The sequence below is a fragment of the Dicentrarchus labrax genome, unplaced genomic scaffold (assembly GCF_905237075.1).
Source record: "Dicentrarchus labrax unplaced genomic scaffold, dlabrax2021, whole genome shotgun sequence".
NCBI lineage: Eukaryota > Metazoa > Chordata > Actinopteri > Moronidae > Dicentrarchus > Dicentrarchus labrax.
In genome coordinates, this window is record NW_026136703.1 from 12,233,984 (window position 1) to 12,258,624 (window position 24,641).

The 24,641-nt window shown below is 41.1% G+C and overlaps 2 protein-coding genes and 1 long non-coding RNA gene across 8 annotated transcripts in view; all 3 read left to right on the forward strand.

The window, feature by feature from the left end:
- The first annotated feature begins 3,176 nt into the window (after window positions 1-3,176).
- aspg (asparaginase homolog (S. cerevisiae)) lies at window positions 3,177-18,326 on the forward strand. Of its 5 annotated transcripts, none has more exons than XM_051393995.1 (18): window positions 3,178-3,686; window positions 5,373-5,499; window positions 6,024-6,059; window positions 8,289-8,400; window positions 8,549-8,674; window positions 8,770-8,853; window positions 9,414-9,540; window positions 9,641-9,753; window positions 10,985-11,170; window positions 11,261-11,374; window positions 11,534-11,653; window positions 11,884-11,979; window positions 13,342-13,505; window positions 14,871-14,957; window positions 15,458-15,557; window positions 15,666-15,731; window positions 15,874-15,918; window positions 16,960-18,326. In XM_051393995.1, the coding sequence occupies exons 1-18, from the start codon at window positions 3,467-3,469 to the stop codon at window positions 17,002-17,004; spliced, it is 1,968 nt and encodes a 655-aa protein (XP_051249955.1). In that variant the 5' UTR covers window positions 3,178-3,466; the 3' UTR covers window positions 17,005-18,326. The 5 variants fall into 5 exon arrangements, 4 of the variants coding, with proteins under 4 accessions (XP_051249955.1, XP_051249962.1, XP_051249961.1 ...); XM_051394003.1 differs by having other exon boundaries at window positions 3,686-3,767; XM_051394002.1 differs by lacking the exon at window positions 15,874-15,918.
- A 516-nt stretch (window positions 18,327-18,842) lies between these two features.
- On the forward strand, window positions 18,843-19,618 carry LOC127361408 (uncharacterized). Its single transcript, XR_007884282.1, has 2 exons — window positions 18,843-18,924; window positions 19,100-19,618. It is a non-coding gene; the product is annotated as an uncharacterized LOC127361408 (long non-coding RNA).
- A 2,607-nt stretch (window positions 19,619-22,225) lies between these two features.
- The window catches only part of kif26ab (kinesin family member 26Ab), a 67,403-nt gene continuing 64,987 nt past the window's right edge, over window positions 22,226-24,641 (forward strand). The window contains exon 1 of one of the 2 annotated variants that reach the window (XM_051393050.1): window positions 22,226-22,678. In XM_051393050.1, the coding sequence (XP_051249010.1) occupies window positions 22,544-22,678 (135 nt within the window). In that variant the 5' untranslated portion in view covers window positions 22,226-22,543. Of the gene's footprint in view, window positions 22,679-24,229; window positions 24,546-24,641 lie in introns of those variants that run through there. The other variant, XM_051393058.1, reaches the window with a different exon arrangement.

Sequence of the window (24,641 nt, forward strand, 5' to 3'; positions counted from 1 at the left end):
TTTCTGCAATTTCCCAGCTTGGGATCAATAAAGTATATCCATCTATCTATAAATGTAATTAGAACGGACTAATTAAAATAAAATGACCAGAACTAATAATCATGAAACTCATTGTTTGTTTGTTAGCATACTTCCCAGCATACATTGTATAGGTTAAAATTTCATAGTCTTCTCTCTGATAAAATATAATAATGTGGGGTGCCCTAGTGGCCTATGGGTAGAGGGCTGCTGATCATTAACCGCCTCGACACAGGCCTTTGTTGCTTGTTGTTCAATCTCTCTCCTCATTGATGTCCTATCATCTCTCTAGGTACAATAAAGGCATTACAATGCCCCCAAAAGTCATAACAATAAAAAAATAACTTAAAGTAAAAAAAATCCAAACCATGGTGAAGATATATATACACACACATCGACTCCCCTCACTCTTTCTGCATCTACCACTTACATCATGGGTGTTGTGCACGAGGCTGCATGCTAAAACTGAACTTAAGACAAACTTTGTGACTATTTAAAGAGAGACTAAATGTAATATTTAAAAAAAAGATTTTTAATTTAACACAGCTGGAAGTCAGACTAAATTATAATCTGAAATTTTCAAAAGGTTCAAAATATAAAAAGCATTCTGTAATTTGATTAAGAAAAAAAAATTGTATAGATTTGAGTTTTTAAGTGTATTGTTATATCCCGAATTCCTCATAATGATGAACCTACAGAGAATTATCACCTGAATCTACAGCTTTATGCTTTATAGTTGCGAGCTGCGAGTCTGCTCATAACTTTACTGTTCTGGTTTACTCTCACAGCATTGTTTTCAGTCACAGCAGGCAGATGTTGTCAGTGAAAATACTTTAAAAACCCACTGTGCACTTACCACTCTGTGCCAAACAGCAGATAGACACAGTTAGAGACTATAGCTGGTGATCATGGTGGAGCATTTAGCAGTTAATATTTCCTACAGGAGTTAGTAGAGACCAAAACAGAGCTAAAAAGGAGAATGAATATTGGACTTTCATCAGAAACATGACTCCAAATCCAAATGAATGGTTTCCCTGGGATTTGATTATTTAAAAGTTCTATTCACTTTGACCATATTACAGATTGTTTTTTTAGCTTCTGTTCCATTTAAAAACTTGATGTGTACAGTGGGTACGGAAAGTATTCAGACCCCTTTAAATTTCTCACTGTTTCATTGCAGCCATTTGCTAAAACCAAAAAATTTCATTTTATTTCTCATTAATGTACACTCAGCACCCCATCTTGACAGAAAAAAAACACAAATGTAGAAATTTTTGCAAATTTATTAAAAAAGAAAAACTGAAATATCACATGGTCATAAGTATTCAGACCCTTTGCTCAGTATTGAGTAGAAGCACCCTTTTGAGCTAGTACAGCCATGAGTCTTCTTAGGAATGATGCAACAAGTTTTTCACACCTGGATTTGGGGATCCTCTGCCAGTCTTCCTTGCAGAGCCTCTCCAGTTCTGTCAGGTTGGATGGTGAACATTGGTGGACAGCCATTTTCAGGTCTCTCCAGAGATGCTCAATTGGGTTTAGGTCAGGGCTCTGGCTGGGCCAGTCAAGAATGGTCACAGAGTTGTTCCGAAGCCACTCCTTTATTATTTTAGCTGTGTGCTTAGGGTTATTGTCCTGTTGGAAGGTGAACCTTCGGCCCAGTCTGAGGTCCTGAGCACTCTGGAAGAGGTTTTCTTCCAGGATATCTCTGTACTTGGCCGCATTCATCTTTCCTTCGATTGCAACCAGTCGTCCTGTCCCTGCAGCTGAAAAACATCCCCATAGCCTGATGCTACCACCACCATGTTTCACTGTTGGGATTGTATTGGGCAGGTGATGAGCAGTGCCTGGTTTTCTCCATACATACCACTTAGAATTAACGCCAAAAAGTTCAATCTTGGTCTCATCAGACCAGAGAATCTTATTTCTCATAGTCTGGGAGTCCTCCATGTGTTTTTTGGCAAACTCTATGCGGGCTTTCATATGTCTTGCACTGAGGAGAGGCTTCCGTCGGGCCACTCTGCCATAAAGCCCCGACTGATGCAGGGCTGCAGTGATAGTTGACTTTGTGAAACTTTCTCCCATCTCCCTACTGCATCTCTGGAGCTCAGCCACAGTGATCTTTGGGTTCTTCTTTACCTCTCTCACCAAGGCTCTTCTCCCACGATTGCTCAGTTTGGCTGGACGGCCAGGTCTAGGAAGAGTTCTGGTGTCCCAAACTTCTTCCATTTAAGGATTATGGAGGCCACTGTGCTCTTAGGAACCTTGAGTGCTGCAGAAATTTTTGTAACCTTGGCCAGATCTGTGCCTTGCCACAATTCTGTCTCTGAGCTCCTTGGGCAGTTCCTTCGACCTCATGATTCTCATTTGCTCTGACATGCACTGTGAGCTGTAGGTCTTTATAGACAGGTGTGTGCCTTTCCTAAACAAGTCCAATCAGTTTATTAAACACAGCTGGACTCCAATGAAGGAGCAGAACCATCTCAGGAGGATCGAAGAAATGGACAGCATGTGGTTAAATTTGAGTGTCACGCAAAGGGTCTGAATACTTATGACCATGTGATATTTCAGTTTTTCTTTTTAATAAATTTGCAAAAATTTCTACATTTCTGTTTTTTTCTTTCAAGATGGGGTGCTGAGTGTACATTAATGAGAAATAAAATGAACTTTTTTGATTTTAGCAAATGGCTGCAATGAAACAAAGAGTGAAAAATTTAAAGGGGTCTGAATACTTTCCGTACCCACTGTATATTAGTTTCATCATGTTATACACATTAACATATAATAATAATAAAAAAACACTAAACATATGCATACATTATGGAGCATAGTCTTTATATGGACAAAATACACTATTTGTTGTCTAGTTGATTTGATTTGTCAAATGTAAATGTATTAATTTGCACTGTGAGTTACAATACTTTACTTGTGGATTTGAAGACTTTTCCAACACAGTTCCCCCTGAAGCTGTTGCATGCTAATCTACAATATTTTCATGTAGTAAATATCATTCATATTATTACTGAAAACCAATTCTTTAAAATCTATTTTGCACTTTTATTGTCACACTGGTCCCAAAAAGGCCTACTGGACACTGTCCGTCAAGTTTGTTGCCCTTTAGGCCACACCCACCGCAGTGACGTCAGATCGGATACTGTCCATCAGCGTTTCAAGGGCGTTTAACTAGAGAGGTGTTCAAGAGTGAAAGTGAGGTACTGTAGGCTGCGCCGTGGATGTACCGCTACACTAATTTATAAAAACAATGGCTCCGCCCTCACTTTACTGCATCACATGGTTTCGATGGAAGCTGCTTTTCTGTATATAAGACCGGAGAAACGGTACCGTGCTTCAGGCTCCCCGCAGCACGTGAAGACCACCGTGTTTTGACCCGTTGCAACAAGCGCTTTTAAAGGGCCAGCACCCGGCTCACTTCATCACTTCACAAGTCATCATGGCGGAGTCCAACCTAACACCACTTTATCGGGCTTTGTCTCGGACATCAATGGAGACGATAGAGGATTTTTCGCGAAGTATTAATCCGCCCCGAATGAAAAGGTTGTCGAGCTGCAATTCGATTGAGTGCGTTGACCCGGTGACTTCACCTTCCGCAGAGGCGCGTGTCCTGGTCATCAACACCGGAGGAACTATCGGGATGACACTTCACGATAACGGTAGCTTGCTCTAGCTAACTGAACTCACTGTGCTGTTGTGTCTCTGTCCTGTACCCCGGGGGCAGTTTGCCATCACAGCAGGTAACGTTAGCTTGTGGTTAGCATGTTGTTCTCGTGTTACTGTGAGTATGAGAACCGGAGTACCGTTAAGACCTGGGTGTAAACAGCCGACAGGTGCGTCTTAAAATAGTGCCGCAAACAGCTTAACTACACAGCCGAAAGCTAGCTTACAACCGTTAGCAAGCTAAATGAAACTACGTTGGGAGCAAACGGCCCCAACTGCTGAATTAAAATGTAAAATGGCCCAGTGTTTCAGTGATGAACAGAACCACCACATTTGGCCACATTAAAATAAAGTGAAGTTGGTAAATCTCTGAGGGTGACAATGCTAAAGGCACTACTGTATAATCTGCCCCCCCCACGATGTAGTTGGGGCAACATCAAAGATTCTCTCAATGAATAACTACATGTTGACTTGAGGTATTGGGCAACATCTGGAGCAGGTAGTGAGACAAAATAACATTCAAAGGTCCCACCAGCTGCCACTCCACTTCTCCTAGCCTCCTGCATCCTTATATGGGGACAAAGCTTTATAATAAATAAAGTATGAGGACTTTTTTTGTGTGTGTGTGTGTGTGTGTGTGTGTGTGTGTGTGTGTGTGTGTGTGTGTGTGTGAAAACTACTAATTGTTCAAAGATAATGCTTGGTTTTTATGTTTATTGGGTCCTACTAATCCCAAATAGCTGGGAGAAATTAAAAATGCACACCAAAACAGGAGGCTAGGCCACCCATCAGTGTTTCACTCTGTGTTTCAAATACACTCTCTTATTTACTTATTTGTAACTCATTTACTTTACTGTAGTATTTTGTACTAAAACTTTATTGTTATTGTAGACTTATTATAGAGAATCTGCCCTGGAGCTGAATCACCCTTTCATCAAGTATGGTTAAATGTGGATGTGTATCAGCCAACACACTGCGATCATCCATTTTTAGCCATATAGTCAGTCAGTCATTGAGCCATTAGTTAAATATCTTGACAGCTGCTTATCGTTGGAAACTACATGACCAAACAGAGGCTATGTCGCAGTTCCTGAAACATGAGTTGAGCCTACTTTGGATCTTTTCATTTGTTTACTTTGTGTGCTTCAAAGTTATTATTGCATGGCCTAGACCCCCCTTTATTGTTCCTCTTAGCAAAGTCTACCTATGTTTCTGTCTTGAAATCTAAATGGAACTTTCTTAACGTCTTCAGGGCTTACAGTCATGTGGCTGTCAGACGCCACGTGTCGTCTCTCATTTAAATTGACATGAAGAATTTCTGCTGGCATTGATTCAGAGTGCCAAGAACCACAGCTCCTCTACAGCAGCAGTGGTGCTGTGTCTACTGTATACACTGTTCTTTACTTTTGGTTATAGATTTGAGAAGTTGAAGTTCAGTGGCTTAAAAACAAACAGTGTATGTAAGAATCACAACTTTTTCAGCCCCTGCAACAATGCTATTTCTTACATTTACCACTAGGGTTCAGTATGAGACTGATGTGTGGTGTTGTGGTGATTGTAAATCCCCTGCACTATTCTCCTACTACTACTGCTACTGATTAACAGTAATCCCACTGAGGGCATGCTATGAAATAATACCCACTAATAATAACCACTATTTCCCCTATTCCTGTAACCCACAGTGCTTGCCCCAAAAGCAAATGCTTTTGTGAAGCAAATGCGCAAATTGCCTGTCGTCCATGATGAGCTGTATGCCCAGCAGACTCGCCTGTATGACTACTATGGCTCTGAGAACACCCTGGTCCTCCCGTAAGTGCACCCATAATTCCTTCTACTCAGTCAGCACATAGCTAACTTTATTCACAAAAACATCCAATGTCAGTCTACGTTCTGCTCTTCATTAGGGTTACACGATATGGTAAAAAAAAATGTATACGAGTGATATGATTCACAAAAACATCTGCTTGATGTGGCATCTGGTGGGGTCTTTTTATTGCGTAACCCTACTCTTCACATTCATTCATGTTGTCTACTGAGTGTAAGGATTGTTGTTCTGACATCTTGTAAACTATGTGTAATAGCTGTTGTGTTTTTGTGTTGTTTAAATTAATGTTTCAACGTTAGTTGTACAGGCTAAATAATGTTAGAATTGATTAACACTGCACCATTATAAGCATTGTCTACTGTACATCAGTACAGTTGTCATTAATGGTCTTCACACAGTACAAGATATGATATTTCATATCAGAAAAAGCAGAGACTAAATGGAAACAACTCGCTCTCCTCCTAGTAATGTTTTTAATGACTCTAAATTCCTTTTGTTGCTCTAACAGGAAGCCAACGCCCCACTCTGACCGTCTATTTCACGGGTGCTGTAGCATTGTGTGTGCTGTAGCATTGTGTGTGCCTCCACTGTGCTTGGTTTGATGTCTCTGCTGTACTTTAGACCAAATGTTAGGGCGTGCTTGCCTGACAGGATATGCATGCTGACTTTGGCAGTAGGAGAAAATACCAGGAAGGATATAGGAGCGCATGTGTATTGCTTGAAGTATTTTTGTGTCTCTCTGCACTTGCTAATGTCACCACTGTTACAAACAAGCTAGCTGGTTCAATCTGAGGAGTAGCCCAGAGGAGATAACCCTAATGTGTCTTGTAGATTTAGTTTGTGAAAAGCCGCTTGTTGGCCTGCTGGGAAAAGCGAGGCTAACCTACTCTTTTGCACGTTTGATCCATATTGTCTTGATGTCTGGAACATGTGCTATGGAGCAGTGTGAGTGTAGCTTGTGACAGGCCTCCCAGCTGATCAGCTGTCTCGGTAGGGTCCCAATTTGCAGTAATAGTGGGGAGGCCTCTTCCAGAAACGTACCCGTAGTCACTAATTTCCATACCCCCCCTTCCCGACTGCCACTGTGAATGTGGGCTGGGCGGCAGGGTGGAGTGGGATGTATGATAAACATAAGGTATCCATGCATCAGGCGGTGGTAGACTATTTTGTGAAAACCTTGATTGTATGTGAGCAGTTTGAGGTGTGTTTGTTAGGCTTACAAAAATGATTTTGAGCTGTTCAGTTTTAATGTCTTACACCTCAGCATTCCCACACCATCAGCCTGTACACAAGAGCTCCCTGTTTGTTCATTTGCTGCTTGATAAATGTCTTAAATGATCACTTCATTTGGACTAATATTAAACCTTTGCTAACTGAATATGTGAGCATGTTCTTATTAAATTCAGTAATATCTTTGTAGGTGTTCTGCATGATTTACTGCTTCATATTTGCTCATCCTTGAGTTGGGGTACTGTTAATATCAGCTGAAGTGTGCTAATAAGCAAGTCTAATGAGCATACTGTTGATTGTAGCCCAGCCTCTGTTGAAGGAGGGAATTAGTTTATTGATTTATTGAAAAGCTTTATTCATATGTGATGTTGAGAGGCAGCACCGCAAGGCCATTTGCACCCCACCTCCAACTGTCTTCTTCCACTTCTTGAGTCCCCAGTCACAGACATATACACATACATTCATTATTCTTAAGCTATGAGGCAACTTAACACGGGTATGCTAATGTGTTGCTTTGCTACACCTAAGGGTACGCTGCCAAGATAGATAAATAATTGGTGATTTGAATAGTGTTTTCTTGTGGCACTTTGGCTTGAAGATTATCAACAACATATGTTCGAGGGCCGTGTGTGGACTTAAGGCTAATTAGAAGAGTGTGTGTAGGACCCCTGGTTGGGTGGACTGGGGCTTGCTCGGTCGTCCCCCTGCTGTTCCATTCAGCTCCTATCTCCATGTTATAAGGCTGCCCTATGGTAATGTGGGGGGTGCCCCAGGTTGTTTCTTTAAAAGGGAGATTAAAAAGAAAATCTTTCCATGGCTGTTTAGCCCGTCACACTGCTTTATACAGAGTGTCGCAGGTGGGGCCGTGGGGTGCCCGAGTTAAACTCCACTTTGAGACCACATAAATATGTTTACATGCAAGGCTCCCTGCCTTGTCATTGGCATGAAAAAGAAACCCTTTGCTCTAACCTGGAATGACTCACCAAAAAACCCTAAAGATACAGTATATCAAATCAGCCACCTTATGTCCCTCAGCTTTGCCTTTATTTCCAATACACAGTGGTAAAGTTCAACAGAACATTAGGGCTTGACAGCGGAAAAGAAAAATGGCACAGTGCTGCTCTCGTTAGCTTGCCTACCATGCCCCTCCCTTTTACACTTTAGAATTCTCTCTCTGTGTGGGTCTGAAACAGGTTTTGGCACCATGCTGCTGAGACAGAAGGCCTTGCTAAATAGACTTTTGTCTCGCTTATAAAGTCAGCTTGGTTTTTAGCATTCCCCTACCCTTCTCTAAACTCACTTCTCAAATGTAACCAGAACTTAACCCTAATTTGTTAAATGAGCACAATGAAGACAATCATTTGTCACAGTAAAGATAATAATCATTTCTTTAACCATGTGTCCTTTATGTGTTTTGGAGTGAACGTCTGCACTAACAAAGACTGATATTCACATTTGGCTGCCCTGTTTTGGTTTTTGTATATATGATAATTAAATGTATGTATATAATGCTAGAAACTAAATAAACTTCTCTGTCTTCTAGGCTGAGTAAAGACAATAAGAGGATAATCTACACTATCTTAGAGTACAAGCCTTTGCTTGACTCCTCCAATATGACTACAGATGACTGGGGTAGAATTGGAAAGGACATTGAGGTATTTGCTGCCTCCATTTCTAAATAAACATAATTTATTATTTTAAAAGTGAGGCATCACTTAATCCTATAATATTCATGTTGCTCATAAAATACAGCGTAATATCGTAGAAACTGAACTTTTTTTTTTTTTTTTTGTCTGACTCCAGAAAAACTACGAAAACTATGATGGATTTGTGATCCTTCATGGCACAGACACTATGGCTTACACAGCCTCTGCCCTGTCTTTCATGTGTGAACATTTGGGCAAACCAATCATTCTCACCGGCTCACAGGTAAGAGCTGCTGTCTTCAAACAACAGCAAACAATATTTCTGCAGCATTCTAAGTATTTACCTCCCTCATAAGATAAGGCACGTTCTGTCTTCAGGTTCCTATCTATGAGATGAGGAATGATGGCAGAGACAACCTGCTGGGGGCGCTGCTGATTGCTGGCCAATTTGTGATTCCTGAGGTGAGGAAATAGAGATGGGAAATACAGTACATGCTACTCACCAACATGTGATTATATTATTTGAGAAATGTAATTTGGCTGTCTCAAAGAACAAAAGTCAGGAATTGCTGGAATGTGAGAGAGAAACAGAGTGAATATGAGGCTGTAATGATCACCAGTAGTGGCTTTCTTTCATGAGCTTTCAAGATTTAATGTATTGATTAATTAATTAATTATGAATTAACTGATAAAAATAGTCCTATAATATTATTATCCCCTATATTTGTTAATGCTTGTTGTCTGTAAAGACAGGTGACAACACTGTTGGCAGGCAACAGAGCTCTCCTAAACGACTCGTCTGATGAGAAGGCTTTCTAACTAAAGCATTACGCAATACTGAACAACAATTACAATAACAGGAAGAACACTGATAAGTATTAAATGTGTCTGTACGTAGACATTAGACCGAAGTGCAGGAACATTCGTGTCCAACTCCATTGATAGTGTACAAAAAACATCTGCGGTGTTAAAGAGATTTTGTCATCTGTTGGGCATTAAATATACCTTTTGCCTCTATTCAGGTGTGTCTGTATTTCTACAACAAACTCTACAGAGGGAATCGTGTGACCAAGGTGGATGCTGGGAGTTTCAATGCATTCTCCTCTCCTAACTTGGCTCCTCTGGCCACTGCTGAAGTGGATATTACAAGTAAACCAGCGGTGTAATGTGTCTGTCACTTTTCTTCAGATATCCAGAAGATGTGTTTTTTTTTTTAAATTTGTTTTTTTTTTCCAACCTTTTCCTTTAGTTAACTGGGATACAGTGTGGAGGGCAAACACCACAGCAAAGTTTCAAGTCAGCACCGAGCTGAACAGGAACGTGGGCCTGCTCAGGCTGTTCCCAGGAATCACTTCTGCTACTGTAAGTTGCGCAGCCTCACAACTGGAACAGAGAGGTTTATTCTGTCACTGCAATGTCACTGTCACCTAAAACCTAATGACAAGAGATTACTTGTTTTCCTTCATCTTTGGTTGATGTCACACACAACAGAATAGTGAATAGACTTGACTGATATGTCCAGACTGTTCATTGTTGCTCACAGTTCAACTCCAGTCACAAGGAATCCCATTGCATTTCATTATCTGCTTTAAATATTATTATTATTTGCATAATCTTAAAATTACTATCTCACAAGGATTATTAATGGGTAATTACATAATCTCACCCGCACCAAATTATATTTCATCAGACAACCAACCTCCTGCTCTTTAAGCCAAGAATGTTTTCCTCCTCAGTCTATTAAAATGTAATTAAAGATATGTTCTTCAAAGGTTACTGACTGCTCAAAACTGTTGTTTTGTCTAACTGCAATAAAATATAGTTAACTTTAATTTAATTGTGCTATTACCCGTCTTCTGTTACCTTCCCGGTCATGTAAACTGCCATCAAAGCTCAGCCCAGAGAAAGATGAGAAGGAGTTATGGGCCATGACCAATCACCCTGTAAAGAGGGAGGATTGGCGTAGATACTGTAACATTTAGCTGCACCTCCCCCTGCAGAGGCTGCTGGGAGACTGGCTTTACTGTCTCAATCTGCTCCCACTGCCCAGCTCGGCTATCAAGACTTCCTTAAAGCCTTTAACTGCCTTTATGAGGCACCGTTTTGATTAGGCACCAGGCCCTCGTGTGCCTACCGCCTCAGCTGTATAAGAGCTTCATTGGTAATCTGCTTCAAACATTTCCTGTCAAAACTGCTTATCACATCAAAAAATACTGACTGAACCTGGCACTTTTAATGTCACCTTCTTCTCACGTTTTATGGTTACTGCCTTGGTCTTGCCAAGTGACTTTATGCTTGCTAACACCTTCAGATTAATTGCTCTCCTTCCTGCCATTTCAGTCATCTGCCATTCCAGTCATATGCCATGGCTAATGATGTGGTATAGGGCCTCCTGGTGCCAGCCAACCAGTGACTGAGATACTGGTTGCATAGACGGCACCAGATGGGCTTTTAGGAGATTGGATGGTCTCATGCAATGGAGTGAAAGATGCTGCGGGAAAAATAACATGGAATACTAATTCCTCAATTTGATTCTACACAGTTGAGCAGCGTTAGAGTTTCTAATGTGAATCGTTGGTATATCTGTGTCCAGGTGAGGGCTTTCCTGCAGCCGCCCATGGAAGGTGTGGTCCTGGAGACCTACGGCAGTGGAAATGCCCCCGATAACCGTCTTGACCTGTTGGAGGAGCTGAAGAAGGCCACTGACTCTGGTGTCATCATCATCAACTGCACCCAGTGTCTGAGGGGGACTGTGTCTGCATCTTACGCTACTGGCAAGGTGCGTCACATCACCCACTAGTCAATCCTGACCCACTTTTTTAGACTATAGAACTGATCGATCAAATCACATATTCCTATGACTTCTCAGGTGTTGATGGATGCAGGGCTGATAGCTGGTGGAGATATGACTCCAGAGGCGGCCCTGTCAAAGCTGTCCTACGTTTTGGCCAAGAAAGATCTCGATCTAGCTGCCAAGAAAAAGGTTGGTCTCCACATACGTCCCTTTTACCACTTTATTTCCTGTAGAGAGTTTTTAGAGTAACTGGATATTAATAATAATAATGAAAATCCTAAACACAAAAGTAAAGCCCAGGTGTGTGTTTGTGTTTGTGTGTGTGTCTCTGTGTGTGACACTGTCCAGATGATGGCTCAGAACCTGCGAGGTGAGATGAGTGCTGACTTGGCAGGTGCCAAGCTGTGTCTGAGCGACAGCCGTTTCATCCAGGTTATCGCCAAGTCTCTGAGCATCAGCTGTAAGGAGGTGAGGACACCACTTATACACAGACCTAAACAGTGTGTCTGCCTATCTCTTCACCAAACAAACTAGTTCTTTTCATTTGGTCTTATCTGACAACAAAGCACATTTCTGTATGATTAGATTCATGCATGCAGTGTTAAAAGAAAACTTGTTTAATAGGTGAAGTTCATTAATAAAAAAAATACATTAAACACATTCAGACGAGTTCTGATTAAAGTTTATGGTGTATAAAGGAGCTGGAAGCCATCCGTGATGCCCTGACCCCTCCACTAGCATGTGCTGCTGCTAAGATCGGAGACAAAGAGGCGTTAGAAGCCATAAAGGAAATGGTAAGCAACCCTGCAGTCTCTACCACATGTATACAAAGTAATACTCATTACCTGTTTTTGAATGTTAGTCATGGATGTAATAACCATTTCATACACACACCCTAGGATGGCTTGTTTCAGGGTGTTGTACTGGGAAATGCCCTTATGCGCTGTCGGTCTTTGTGTATTATCGTCAAAATCAGATACATCAACCTTCTGTGGCTGTGACTAAACACAGCTTAGTGCTAAACCTTTATTCCACCAGAGCAGTATTTGGCTTCTCTTGATCAAGTGTGTTCTGTGGGGTCAATGCACTCAAGTGAACCTGTAACTCAAATGGTTGGACAACATTTATTCAGGGTCACTCTTCCTGTATAAGAGAGGCCTAGGTAACACACAGACGCACAGCCCAAAACATGAGGACAGACTGGTAAGGCAGGCCTTGAGTTGCCTCGCGGTCACATGCACATGTTTGTATGTGGCTTGACTGGTGTTCAGTCTCTGCTTAGATAACCCTACAGTTGCTAAGGACAAATCTAAAGTATTATCTTTATTTACCTTAATATCCTTTATGTAGTATCTTTGTATCCTTACACTTAGACAAAAGCTTGACAATCACATGTAGCTCAGAGGTAGTGCAATACATTTTCCCTGCTTGTGATGGATTTGTTTTCAGTTTAATTTTAATTTACCCCCCCACTCCTCATTTATTTGGTTCTTAACCTTGTTCTACCAGTGCTGCTGAACAGTAATAAAGGTTACAGAAATTGCACTGTTTATTAAAAGTTGGGTTAGTTTAAGTTTATTCAGGCTAGTGATCTTGATATATTTGTTATATTTGTCAACAGATCCCCTGGAAAAAAAACAAAAACCAACAATGTGTTAGTCTGTCTTCCCCCCTGTGCCCGCTGCCTATGAACCCGTTCCCTTGTGTTTCTACTGAAGACACAAACACAAACATATTCTTTTTAAAAGGCTTAGTAATTTGCTGGGTAACAGCTGGCCACTGTAGCCTTCCAAACAAGGAGAAAAACATTTTTTGGTGCTGATTTGGTGTACTGGTGAGTATTTAAGGCAGCACAGCGGCGTATGTGGTATTGTAAACTGCAGTGCCCAGGTTCATTGTAATGAAGAAACATGTCACCAGTGTAGCTGTGTTTCTTGTTGTGTTTTCTGGACAATAATGGAGCTGTATGGCACAGAAGAAAAAGCTATATCAGACATTGGCCTCACACATAATACTCAGTTCATTGTTGGCTTTGGTCTCTGTCATTTTATTTCAGATTTGTTGACAATAAGAAAAATATGAATATACCCAGACATATGCTTTAATTTCCAGATGAAGTACACAAAAATGTATATGTTTTCCTTTCCTTGTCACAGGGCGGTAACTTGTTTCTGGGTGACTATGATGGACGTACACCCCTGCATATTGCCGCCTGTGAGGGCCACCTCGAACTGGTGGAGTACCTACTGAATCATGGAGCTACAGTGTATGCTAAAGATCGCTATGGGGACACACCCCTATGCAACGCTGTACGCTTCAGGTAAGACTCGCCTCATTTTAAACAATAAGGGCTTGTGAGTTTTGTTTTCATCTGTCTGTTAAAGTAATAATTTCATTTATGAAGTTGCAAAAACAACACTTAAAATTCCCATTTTGGCCATTAGCAACTATTGAGTGGTTCCTGAAAATATGTTGTTAATAGCTGCAATAGAGGGGACTTCATTAAATGAGCTGCTGCAAGGTAGGGAATCTGGCTCTGCTTAAATGACAGGAAGGGAGCGAAGGCTGTCAGAGGGGGGTTGAAACCAGGGGAGCAACTCGTAATGGAGTTTAGAGGCCAGGCAATAATTATAAACTAATTAGGCTAATTGTCATCTGACAGTTTAGACGGTGTTTATTTTTACCAAAGCTGTTTTTTAATTTTTCGTCATTCATTGACATTGCTCTAAATGTCTTTCAGGGAAAAGCCACGCTTAATGTTTTAGTGCTATGTTGAGCCTCAGGGTGAAAACGTTGTATGTATCGGAGCTGTGCCAAATGGCTGTTGTCCTATTTTAACGGTTGGCACTGCAAGTATGGACTTGTCTCCTTTTGTGATGGTAGAGGGACGCATTGAAACGCTAACACCTGTCTATGCCGCACACCTTGGCTTGCTTTGCTCTTACTAAATGTATTTAATGAAATTACAGTAATAGAACTTTAGTTTTGAGTTGCTGTCCGGATGTCTGACGCACCTTGAATGCCACTAACGTTTCACAGCGCACAACAGCCTGATGCCCATATAAGGAGTGGCAGATAAAAAAGGGTTAAACAACAAATATAGGGAGTGTCCTCTGAACCAGTCCTACCAACCTGCTCCCAGTTTCACAGATGAGAGATACTGGGTTCTTAACTCTCTACAGGAAGTCTTCTTTTAATAGTTTCTTTGGCTGTAGCTCTACGACAATTAAACAAACAATTAAGCATCAAATTGAACTTTTGCGTCACTTATTACATAGAAAGCTCAGCTCTTCTTTATAAACTCTAAAGCTGCTCAGTGGTGTACAATTTCAGGCCTTTTGTTTGATTGTTCATTTCCTGTCTACAAATGTCACTGCAGGTAACTCCTGCGTGGGTGGTTCATTGCGGGGACAAGGAGCGTGTTCTTACATGCCACACCAAAATCACTGCCACACTGACTGTCAATGAACTCCAAATTATTGTTTGAAAACTATTATTTTTATTCATTTATTTATTTATTTTATTTATTTATTTATTTATTTATTTTTATTATTAAAAAGGATTTCTTAACAGGATTTATCAGGTGGTATTTCAGTATCTGCTGGTTCTAACTGAGTGATACGCTAATGACATATTACATGTACAGTAACGAATATATAACTCTACTGCATGTCCTCTAACTCAGGCACAAGGAGGTTGTGAAGCTGCTGAGAAAGACTGGAGCCCACTTCTCCAGGGACAAGTTGGAGGAAGCAGGAACAGAACTGTGCAGGTGAGAAACACAAAAAGCACATCTTCAGACAACTGCACACATATATAGTCCCAAATGTCTCAGCCATCCGCAGTGACCCATCCTACATAGCTGACACAGGTACAACCAGTTGTCCCACTGTTACACAAACTGAAGGAATGCCCCCTTGCAGCATAGCTTTGGATCTATTCTTCACGTCGGCAAGTATATGATACACTGGCCGGCCCCTGTTGGTTATCTGCTCGACACACTCGACAGGTTTTGTCAAGACAGTTCCAATTTGCAGTTTCAGAAACACGCCTTTTGTCAGGTACGATAAGAATAGCTTGTGGGCTGTTGAGGTAAAAGGAAAACATGTGTGAGTCATAAGCCTGACATTATTGATTCCCCCCCCCCCCAATGTGTTGGCCCAGTTTCGGACAAGTCTCTTTACACAACTTATCCTTCACCCAGTGTCTGTTTGATATTTTGGGGAATGGGGGGCCTTTGCCATAATAACTCCGTCAAATCCTGTTTGTCAGCCTGGCTGCCAGTGGTGACCTGGAGGGCCTGAAAATCTGGAGCCTTGCCGGAGCTGATCTGAATGAAACAGGCTATGACGGACAGACAGCAATTCAAGTGGTGGGTTCTAGGGACACGTATTCCACTTTAATTAATTATTAACACTTTTTACTTCATAAAGTAAAACCACTCATTCATTCTTATTATTCATGCTTTTAAATGTCACAGGCCCAGGCTGTTGGCCAAAAGGAAGTGGTGGCCTTTTTAGTCCAACTCATGAGCAACAGATCCAAGGTAACCACTATTTTTCATTTTAGCTGTTTTATATCTCTATTTCTTTCATGCCAAACACCCACAGCTTTAACTTAATTTGCATTGGTGTAATTTTCTGTCAATAATTGCCTCTCAATTGCATGTTTGTCTTGTTTAATTTCAGACAGTATTTGATGGATTTAATGAGTATGATGATGATGATGATGAGGTAAATTAAATGTATTTGCACTTCCCTCATATTGAGCATGAGATTCCACCCCCCTCCCTTAGCGTGGCTGCTTTAGCTCTCCTTCATCTTTGCGTACATCTCCTTGTGCCTATCAGTCCATCCCTCCATTTTATCTCTGGCTCAGGGTTGTGGTTTGTCTGTCCCAGAATGCAGTGCGCAAGCAGCAGGTTGCACCCCTGGATAGGTCACAGTCTATACGTCTAGAGAACTAAAACACCCATATATACAACAAACACTTTGAGGCAGTCTGGCATTTATGAGCTGCCAATTCACCTGGTGCCCAGAGGAAAGCCCATGCATACAAAGGGCTCAGTTAGACTTTAAATCAAGGACCGTCTTGTTTTTAAATATATTTTAAATAACAAACATTTGAGACACAGCAAAGATTTCAAAAGATGGAACAAAGGAGAGTAAGAGAAAACTGGTATTATTGTTGATACGTACATTTGTAAAATAAAAAAAAAGGTGTTTTGAGTTAAAGTGATTAATTAGCTGACTGACTGAAAATATATATAATTGTAATTACAATATAAATGGTAAAATGTCCAACATTTACTGGCTCCAGCTTCTAAAATGTGAGGATTAAATAGCATTGTAAATCAGTTTCTGGGTAATTGTGACTGGTATTCACTATTTTATCATGTTTAATTTATTAACCTTTTAGTCTATAAATCAGAAAAACAATCAACAGATGAACTGAAAAATAAAGTAATTTTTAGTAGCTGTCCTAGCTCTGAGAAGCAACCATTGCCTTTTGAATTTAAGCTAAGCATACCTCAGAGCTTTCATCACCTTGCAGATAAAATCTGATCACCTTTAGTGCCTGCCCACAAATGCCTGTGAACACTAAACCTGTGCAGCCTGCTTTACGCTAGGCTGACGTGTGTGTGTGTGTGTGTGTGTGTGTGTGTATGTGTGTATGTGTGTTTGTGTGTGCACACTAGTAGTCAATAGCGCTGAAACACCTCTCACCTCCCCAGTGCTCCATGTTAATCCTGTCTCTTTTTGTCTCTGCGGCAGAACGGCAGAGGCATCGAGTTCACTGCCTCTCCAGCAGGACGTTGAGCTGACGCTGCCTCAACCAACAGGAATAGTCCTTTGTCTGTGTCCACTTCCTCCCAAGCCGTCCTCTACAGGCCATCTTCAACACACCGTCCACCTGTCCCGTTGACTTTCACAGTCTTATATTAGCATGACATTTAAAGTCATCACTGACTACAGTATTTCCCTAATAGCACATCCTTGTGTAGCACACAGTGCCCAAAAAGGGCAACACTATATGTATGTATACATATAATATACTATATACACTATATATATATATATATATATATATATATATATGTATGACTGTTACACTGCAATGTATGCACAAGGAAACATCATCCTGAATGTTTCAAACAAATTAATTGACTACTAAGTATGAACCATAGACTGTTATTCTAATGTCTAATCAGGGATTTAAGGGTGTACCTGAGCTGTTTTAACATAAAGACTGCTCAAACCTCCTCAGAAGTGAAGGGTAGTGGTTAAATCTTGATGTTTTAAAATATATATATATATATATATATATAATATAGTGTCAAAGAACTCTGAATATTGTGACGTTACTTTATAAAGTAATGTTGGCTCTTGCTATAGAAATGTATTCACGATATCTGAAACAGGCACATTTACACATTTTATTTTTATGCTATTTTTACAGAGATATGCTGGAAAATATTGTGCAAAGTAGTGAAAATAAGATTGTGTTTTTATCATCTGGGATCCAATTGTAGTACTTTTCCGGTCCAAGTACACCTCAGCCCCCCCTGAAGCAAAAGGTTTCATTTCCTTCTGCTCAAACAGGTGCTACAAAAACCCAGTTACCTTTCAGGCTCATCCAGCCTGTTTCACTTGCTGATTGTCAAGCTAGAAGAGTTGCATATCTCCCTTTTGTAATGTAAAGGGGGAATTCAGACTATTGTGTGAGTCAGATAAAGTCAGTTTCTGTGTTCTCTGATGTATTTTGATCGTTTTCTTATATCCTTTTGCAAGCAAATGACTTGTTTCACTTTATTCATCTTTGTTGTGCAACAAGTAAATGGTGTTAAACATTGCTACTCTTGTTTGATATAATTTAATTTTTAAATGTAGGTCAGTTGTCTTTTACACTTTAATGTTATCATCTGTAAGGGAATCCACTGTGATTACTGTGATTACACTTCTAAAGTGCAAGAAAATTCTAAATTACTTAAAATTTGTCCTGCTGTTTCCAATGCCATTCTTGTCTCAGTTTTGTATTTGAAAAAAGTGTAAAGAGAAGAGCGTGTGTGAAAGGGATGTAACGGTGGTCTGTTTCTTCTGTGGTGAATAAAAAGTAACAGAAATAAACCTTATATTTTAAAGCAGTGTCCTGTGGTTTCTACTGTGTTGCACCAAACCCTGAAACTCACATGAAACCGTGCGTGTGCCGCTCCTAGATGTTCCTGAGCAATTTCCGATTTGACATGGTCAACATTTTCCTTATGAATTAACGGACGTCTAACCATTTGGTGGAGTTCATTTCATGTGTTCAGAATAATAATTGGATAGTGACTGCGGCAGGCCTGTAGAAGAGACAACAATGAAACCCAAACGTGGAGCCTGTCTAACACATTAATGTGTGAGCTCTTACTGAGTGTGAGATACATTTATTAGAAATTAGACATGGTAGAACACAAAGTTGACATAAAATTCCACATGTCCATGTAACATCTCAGCCTGCAGAGGCTGGTATTTGCTATCTCTGTCTTGAGGGCGGCTGCCCCATCGTGCTCCTTGCTGGTGGAACCCAGCTCATCCGGTTAGACCAGCATGGGCCTCATTCCTCCTTGAATGAAAGACTTGTATGAACCTAGCCCCAAAACAGTATATAAAGAGCTCTCAGCTCTGCAGTCAGTCAGTCTGGGCTGGGATGACACCAAGGAGACACCACTGCACAAGGACAGCTCTCACCTCCTCTGGGTAAGCACTCTTGACACACAGCCTGTAGTTTTTTTCTGAGGCCTTCGGCTTGTTTTTGTAGATTTGTCCTGTAAAGTGTAAGGGTCTGGAATCTGCTGCGGTGGTGCGTTCACTGCCCACAGATCGTTTCAGTAGACTAATTCTAGCTGCTGTTTTGCTTCTTCTCTTTCACTAGTGGAATCAACAGTTTGAAGGACGGACTTTGCCATGAAGAAGTGTGTGGTCTCTCTGATTAAGTGGTTCTCAACAGTTCAACAGTTCTTTGAGAAAATTGTGAAATGTTTAGGACCACTTGACCAGTCAGACAAATGCTGTCAGCTTGGGGAAAATACTACCTTTGAATGGATCTTTAAAAAACATCAAACATCAAACATCTTTCAAGGCAGGACTTTCAGAATGATTTGAATTCAGTTGTGTGATTTTCTCTCCTTTTTTTTGTTTCCTTAATGTCTCTGTCTTCTACTCCCATTGTGCCCCCTTGTGTTGCAAAGCCAACTGCAGTCCAGGAACTGCAGGGGGCTGTAAAAAATCATCAGGCTTCAGTAATTTCATTCTGCTGGCACACATACAGATTTTTAACAGCTCTGCTGTTGCAGTAATACCCTGTCTTTTTTTTTTTTTTTTTTTTTGCTACTTTACTGTTGCCAATATTCAGAAGTACTGATTAAAATAAGTCAATAAAGAATAATTTGTCTCTGTTGAGTCCGTGTGGGATGATGGACAGTGAGTCTGCAGGGAGGGATGGTCGCTGTCCAAAGTACTGAAACTTGCTGCTGTACGGTAAATATCGCCAAATCATTGCATCTGCTGTCAATTTCCATACAACCTAACAAACCAGAGAAGATTTGTGTTTTTTTAAGAGGTCAGTGTAGTTAAATAATTAGACGTTTGAAGTATTTCTGCCTTTATTTTTCCCTGTTACACTGATTAAACCACTCATCAGACTCAGTTAGACTATAAATACCTTCATTAAATTCTAAACACACACACTAGTTTGATGGGAAAATCTGACCTAAAGACTAAAAAATCTGACACAACTCTAGGAAAGAAAACCCGAACGCCTTTTCCCTCAAGGTATAGGCTACTTTATACTGCATAAATGATTCATGAAAGCACTGTGCACCGATTATTCCCCCCTCTCCTTTTAGACAAACCCCCTTCTCCTTCTTCCTCCTTTGATCTCCTCCATGCGCCAAGAAACTATCAATATTTGCTAAACGTTTCTCACAAAGCCTTGTCCGTGCACCGGGAGAGGCTGCAGAGGTCTCGCAGGAGAGGGGATAAGACATAGGAGAGGCTTTAATGAGATGCTCAGAGCGATTTCCCTGTGCGTGCGCAAGGGCGGCAGCAGATGTAGCGGCACACGCAGTCCCAGGGGACAGCCCCCCCCTCCTCGGAATTTCATCAGCGTCCAGGGGACACCCAACCCAGACCTCCTCCAGAGGGGAGAGCTGGGTGACGGACATGGTAAATCATCTTTACTATGGATTGTAATTATCGGGTTGCTGACAAGGCCCTGCCCCGCCCCCCAACTCCACGCGCAAAAAGTGTGTGCGTGTGTCTGTGCGTGCGTGCGTATATCCATGTGGGGTGATGAGTCGCGTGGTTTGCCAGGTGTTTGTGTGGGGATCCAAAATAATTTATTCATCCCTAGAATATTTATTGTTCCCCCCCCCCCAGCTGTAGCATCACTGTTGCACGAAAGTCTAAATCTTTGGTTTTAATCATCTCTGATCTACTGAAAAATAAAAACTTGTAAAAGCTCCCCCCCCAAAAAACTTTTCTCTCTGACCCCTGCAACTTTGAAGTTTATAAACACTGATCAGATCCGAAATATTACTCTCCTACTGCACACATGAATTTATTTGTTTCATTCATTTATTTAGTTATGCAGTTTAAATCAAACTTTTTGAGTCAGAAGTGTCAAATTATTAAAGGAAAAATCCACCCTGAATATAATTTCCCTTTAGCGATTTCAGTGTATTTGTTCAGTTAAAGCAGCCCTCCACTGATTGTACACTTCAAGATTAGCTTCCCAGTCATAATTACTAATAAAGTCTGAAATATTAACCATATTGCACGTTGCATTATGGGAAATGTAGGATACAGTGTTTTTTAAGCTTGGCCGACACTGGGCAGGATGTCTCACCCTCTGTTGTTTAGATTTCATTAAAGATAATCTGTTTCTTGAGCCTCCTACAACATTACAGCCACACTAAATGACAGGACTATCCCTTTAAATTCCCAAAGCACTGAACTAAACACTGATTCATACAGCTTTTGTTTGTGCTGTCACGATTGAAATGAACCTTATTTGAATGCGGTTTCCAGCTGTGAATCAGCAAATATGTCCATATTTCAGTGAAATCACCACGGGTGCTGTCACACCGTCCCACTGCTCACCGTCTGTGGATGACATCACCACCACCACCACCACAGTCTGTGGCTCTGCTGGTGAGCTTCAGGAGAAACTGCTTCAAATTCATAACATTAAAACTGCTCTGTGACTTCTGTTGTGGAGTGTTACCATTTAAAAAATAAAATAAAATAAAAGCAATATTCACATTGTTTCAAATACTGCACAGTCAGCCTAATTACATCGACATGATGGCTCCACCGTTCAATCTGTGGGATAACTGGCCTCAGCCTGTTAGAAATGGTGAAGGCTATTCATTGAATATCGATTGTAAGATTTTTAGACATGAGATACATTATTTAGCATATAGCTACACACACCTTAAATCATCAAGCTGCTTATAGAAGCTCACACAATAGTTGCATTCAGTGTAAGTTGATTATTTATTTTAAAAATCACTGCCTGTAATTGATTATCATAGTAAGTAAATAAGAAATCCAATGTCTCCTATTGGATATTTGATATCCCTTATTCTACAGTGTACAGTACATAAAAGATGATCATATAGGAGAAAGAAATACCATAAAGTAAGCTATAATGAGGTCATTACTGCGTGCCACTGACACACTGTAAGTCCCCACATTAATATTATAGGAATATTACAGGGGATTTGTCGTTAGGGGATATGACCAAGATTGTCAATGTGCTTTACATCTTCTTGTGAGGGGGGGGCTGACAACGACGCACCAGCAAATCAGGTGGGAGAGCAGGTCATCACCGTCTGACAGGGGGCTGAGGGGGAGAAAGAGAGAGAGGATGGCTGAGTGAGTGAATGAGAGAGTGGGAGAAGGGGAGTGAGAGAGAGAGAGAGAGAGAGAGAGAGAGAGAGAGAGAGAGAGAGAGAGGCTGGAGAACAGAGAGCAGCAGACGCACAAGGTGCTCCTTCCCTCTCAGACCCGCAGCGCTCAAAGATCTGACATGAGCATCTTCAGGGTGGCTTGAAAAAGTATTTTACTGGATGTAAACCTTTTTTTCTTGCACGCCTGATGGATTGTATTGCTTTATTGTCTTTTCGGACTACTGGAAATCTGAGAGGTGGTTTTACGCACACGTGTGAGCGCTCACTGTGAGTCACTGGATGTCCGGATTAAAAAACCTGGTGGATCTTTTTGGAGGGTACGAGAGAAATGAATTAGATGGATATACAAATAAAATAGGTTTCCCGAGGAGTGGAATATTGTCTAGGCTACACTCGCAGCCCACATGGCTTTGCCAAACTCATCGGGGTCTCCCGGAGCCGGGAAGCCCAACCCCAGCGTCATAGACCTGGGGACAATCTTCGTTGACTCCGACATCATATTTGGGTTTACAAGTCACCTGCTGAAGAGAAAAGCAAAGGTAAGAGTATCCTGAAGGGATGAAACACTGATAGTTTACATTTAAGAAGATTACCTGATGTTTCTATATTATGTGTGATAAATTAAATGGGAAATAGAGATGAGACAGACAACTGATGTGACTGCTCTTGTCCGGTATTCAGGACCTTGAACAGCACCTCACAGCATCCTCAATCCCCTCTCTACATCTCTTCATCCTTGGATCCCACTCATCATCAGTTTGTCTCACTTTTGCAAAATTGCGTTAAAAATAAAAGTGTCTTTGCCAGAGATCAACTTTTATTCTATTGCCAATGGCGCAAATAGCTCCTAAAGGTTTGTCAGAAATTGGATAATTAAAATAAAATCCGCTCTTAATCAACACTAAATGTGGTTGATAACTTTAACTCATTGATGATTTATAATGACCATTCATTACCTTAGTTTTCCGTTTCTTGACATAAATATTCAGACCATCCTTTTGCAGCCTTAAACATGGTCGCAGTCCAACTTGAAAACGGCTTTAAATGAAAATTTAACCGGTTATACTTTTCAGTCTACCGCGCTACACCGGCTATAATTTGGCACAAGTTTTACAACCAGCCACGAGACTGTGGGTTTTCCTAAGAAGGTCTTTTGAGGGCAGGAAAAAGAGAAACCGTCTCGGGTTCTGAGAGCACCAGCGCATGTGGCCACCGTCCCTTACATCACCCACATGAAATATTCAAAGTTTACCAATTAAATATTTAATCTCAGTACCCCCACCCTTCCTGTTTGGGAGATGCTGCTCTGTATTTTTGCCAGAGGATGGCGCCAGACACCAACAGCACACAGAGGTCGTCCTGCGCCTGGAAGGGGAGGCAACAGTTGCTGGTGTTCCCTGAAACTGAGCGGCCACAGCTGAAACAGAAACCTTATGATAGGAATGATGTGTACTGACCCATTGTTCTCTAAAGGGTTGCCCTGATGACCCAATTGATCCACACTCAATCATCTGATATACAGGAGGCGTAAACTTATGCACCTTTTACCTGTCAGTCTCATGGTCTTATTGGAGGGTACATACATTTATCATTTTCTAAAAATGAGTTAGCTGCTGGTGGTTAATATCACCAAGAGGTGAGCTGCCTAACCTCTCGAACTTCTCCTATAAACTCAACTTAACTTTAAATCCAAATGGAGATCCCAGAGTTTCCAAATATACCTAACATTTCAGGCGCAGTTATTGAGAAATGTGTATAACATGATCCGTAAAACGTCTACCGTGTTGAGTCTTTTAATAATGAACCCATAAAACGTTGAGTCTGGGGTTTAAGCATTATATATCTTGAACAAAGAGCTGGAAAGCATACAGTAAGTGTCAGGCAGTGTGGAATAAGATGATTTTCACAAACCTAACGCAAGAAGAAATGAGGGGGGAAGTATATTTTATGATTTTATGCGGTTAAATTCATAGACTAATATATCACAGATAGTTCAAGGTGGGCTGTGGCATAATAACCACCCTGATCCTTCATTTACTCCCCCCACCCTGCGCAGGAAAACTTTTCTTCAGCCCTCCCATTCCAGGAGTAACACCGCCTCCTGAGCACCGCTGAGCGCCCTGATGTACCAAAACTCCTCCGCTGTAAACTTATGGCTCACACTCACTACTTGCCTTTGATCAGCGGCTACTGGTCCAGTACAATCTGACAGATGACTGGTAACCCTCAGCCAGGTCTTCAGTCTAGCCTATGGCTCTGCCCTGCGTTTTTCAGCGGCAAAACCTCTGAGTTTGGTGTTTCACGAAGACGTTCTCCTGAACGTGTAAACCTTGATCTGGGAGAATGAGTTTACTTGGGTGCAATGCAGCTCCTGATGGAAGTGACCCTAACAACCGCATGTTCACTGTAAGTGTCTCATTACACAAGTATAATTAAGATTTGTGTCATTACCACCTAAACGCAAACGCCGCACAACTTGCATCTCTCTGGTGCGCACTTGGA

What these genes read in the sequence shown, in the direction of transcription:
- aspg (XM_051393995.1), top strand. Translation starts at nt 3,467, where the DNA reads ATGGCGGAGTCCAACCTAACACCACTTTATCGGGCTTTGTCTCGGACA. An exon ending in GAGAACACCCTGGTCCTCCC is followed by an intron (nt 5,500 to 6,023) that starts GTAAGTGCACCC and finishes TTGCTCTAACAG; the next exon opens with GAAGCCAACGCCCCACTCTG. An exon ending in GACAGACAGCAATTCAAGTG is followed by an intron (nt 15,558 to 15,665) that starts GTGGGTTCTAGG and finishes TAAATGTCACAG; the next exon opens with GCCCAGGCTGTTGGCCAAAA.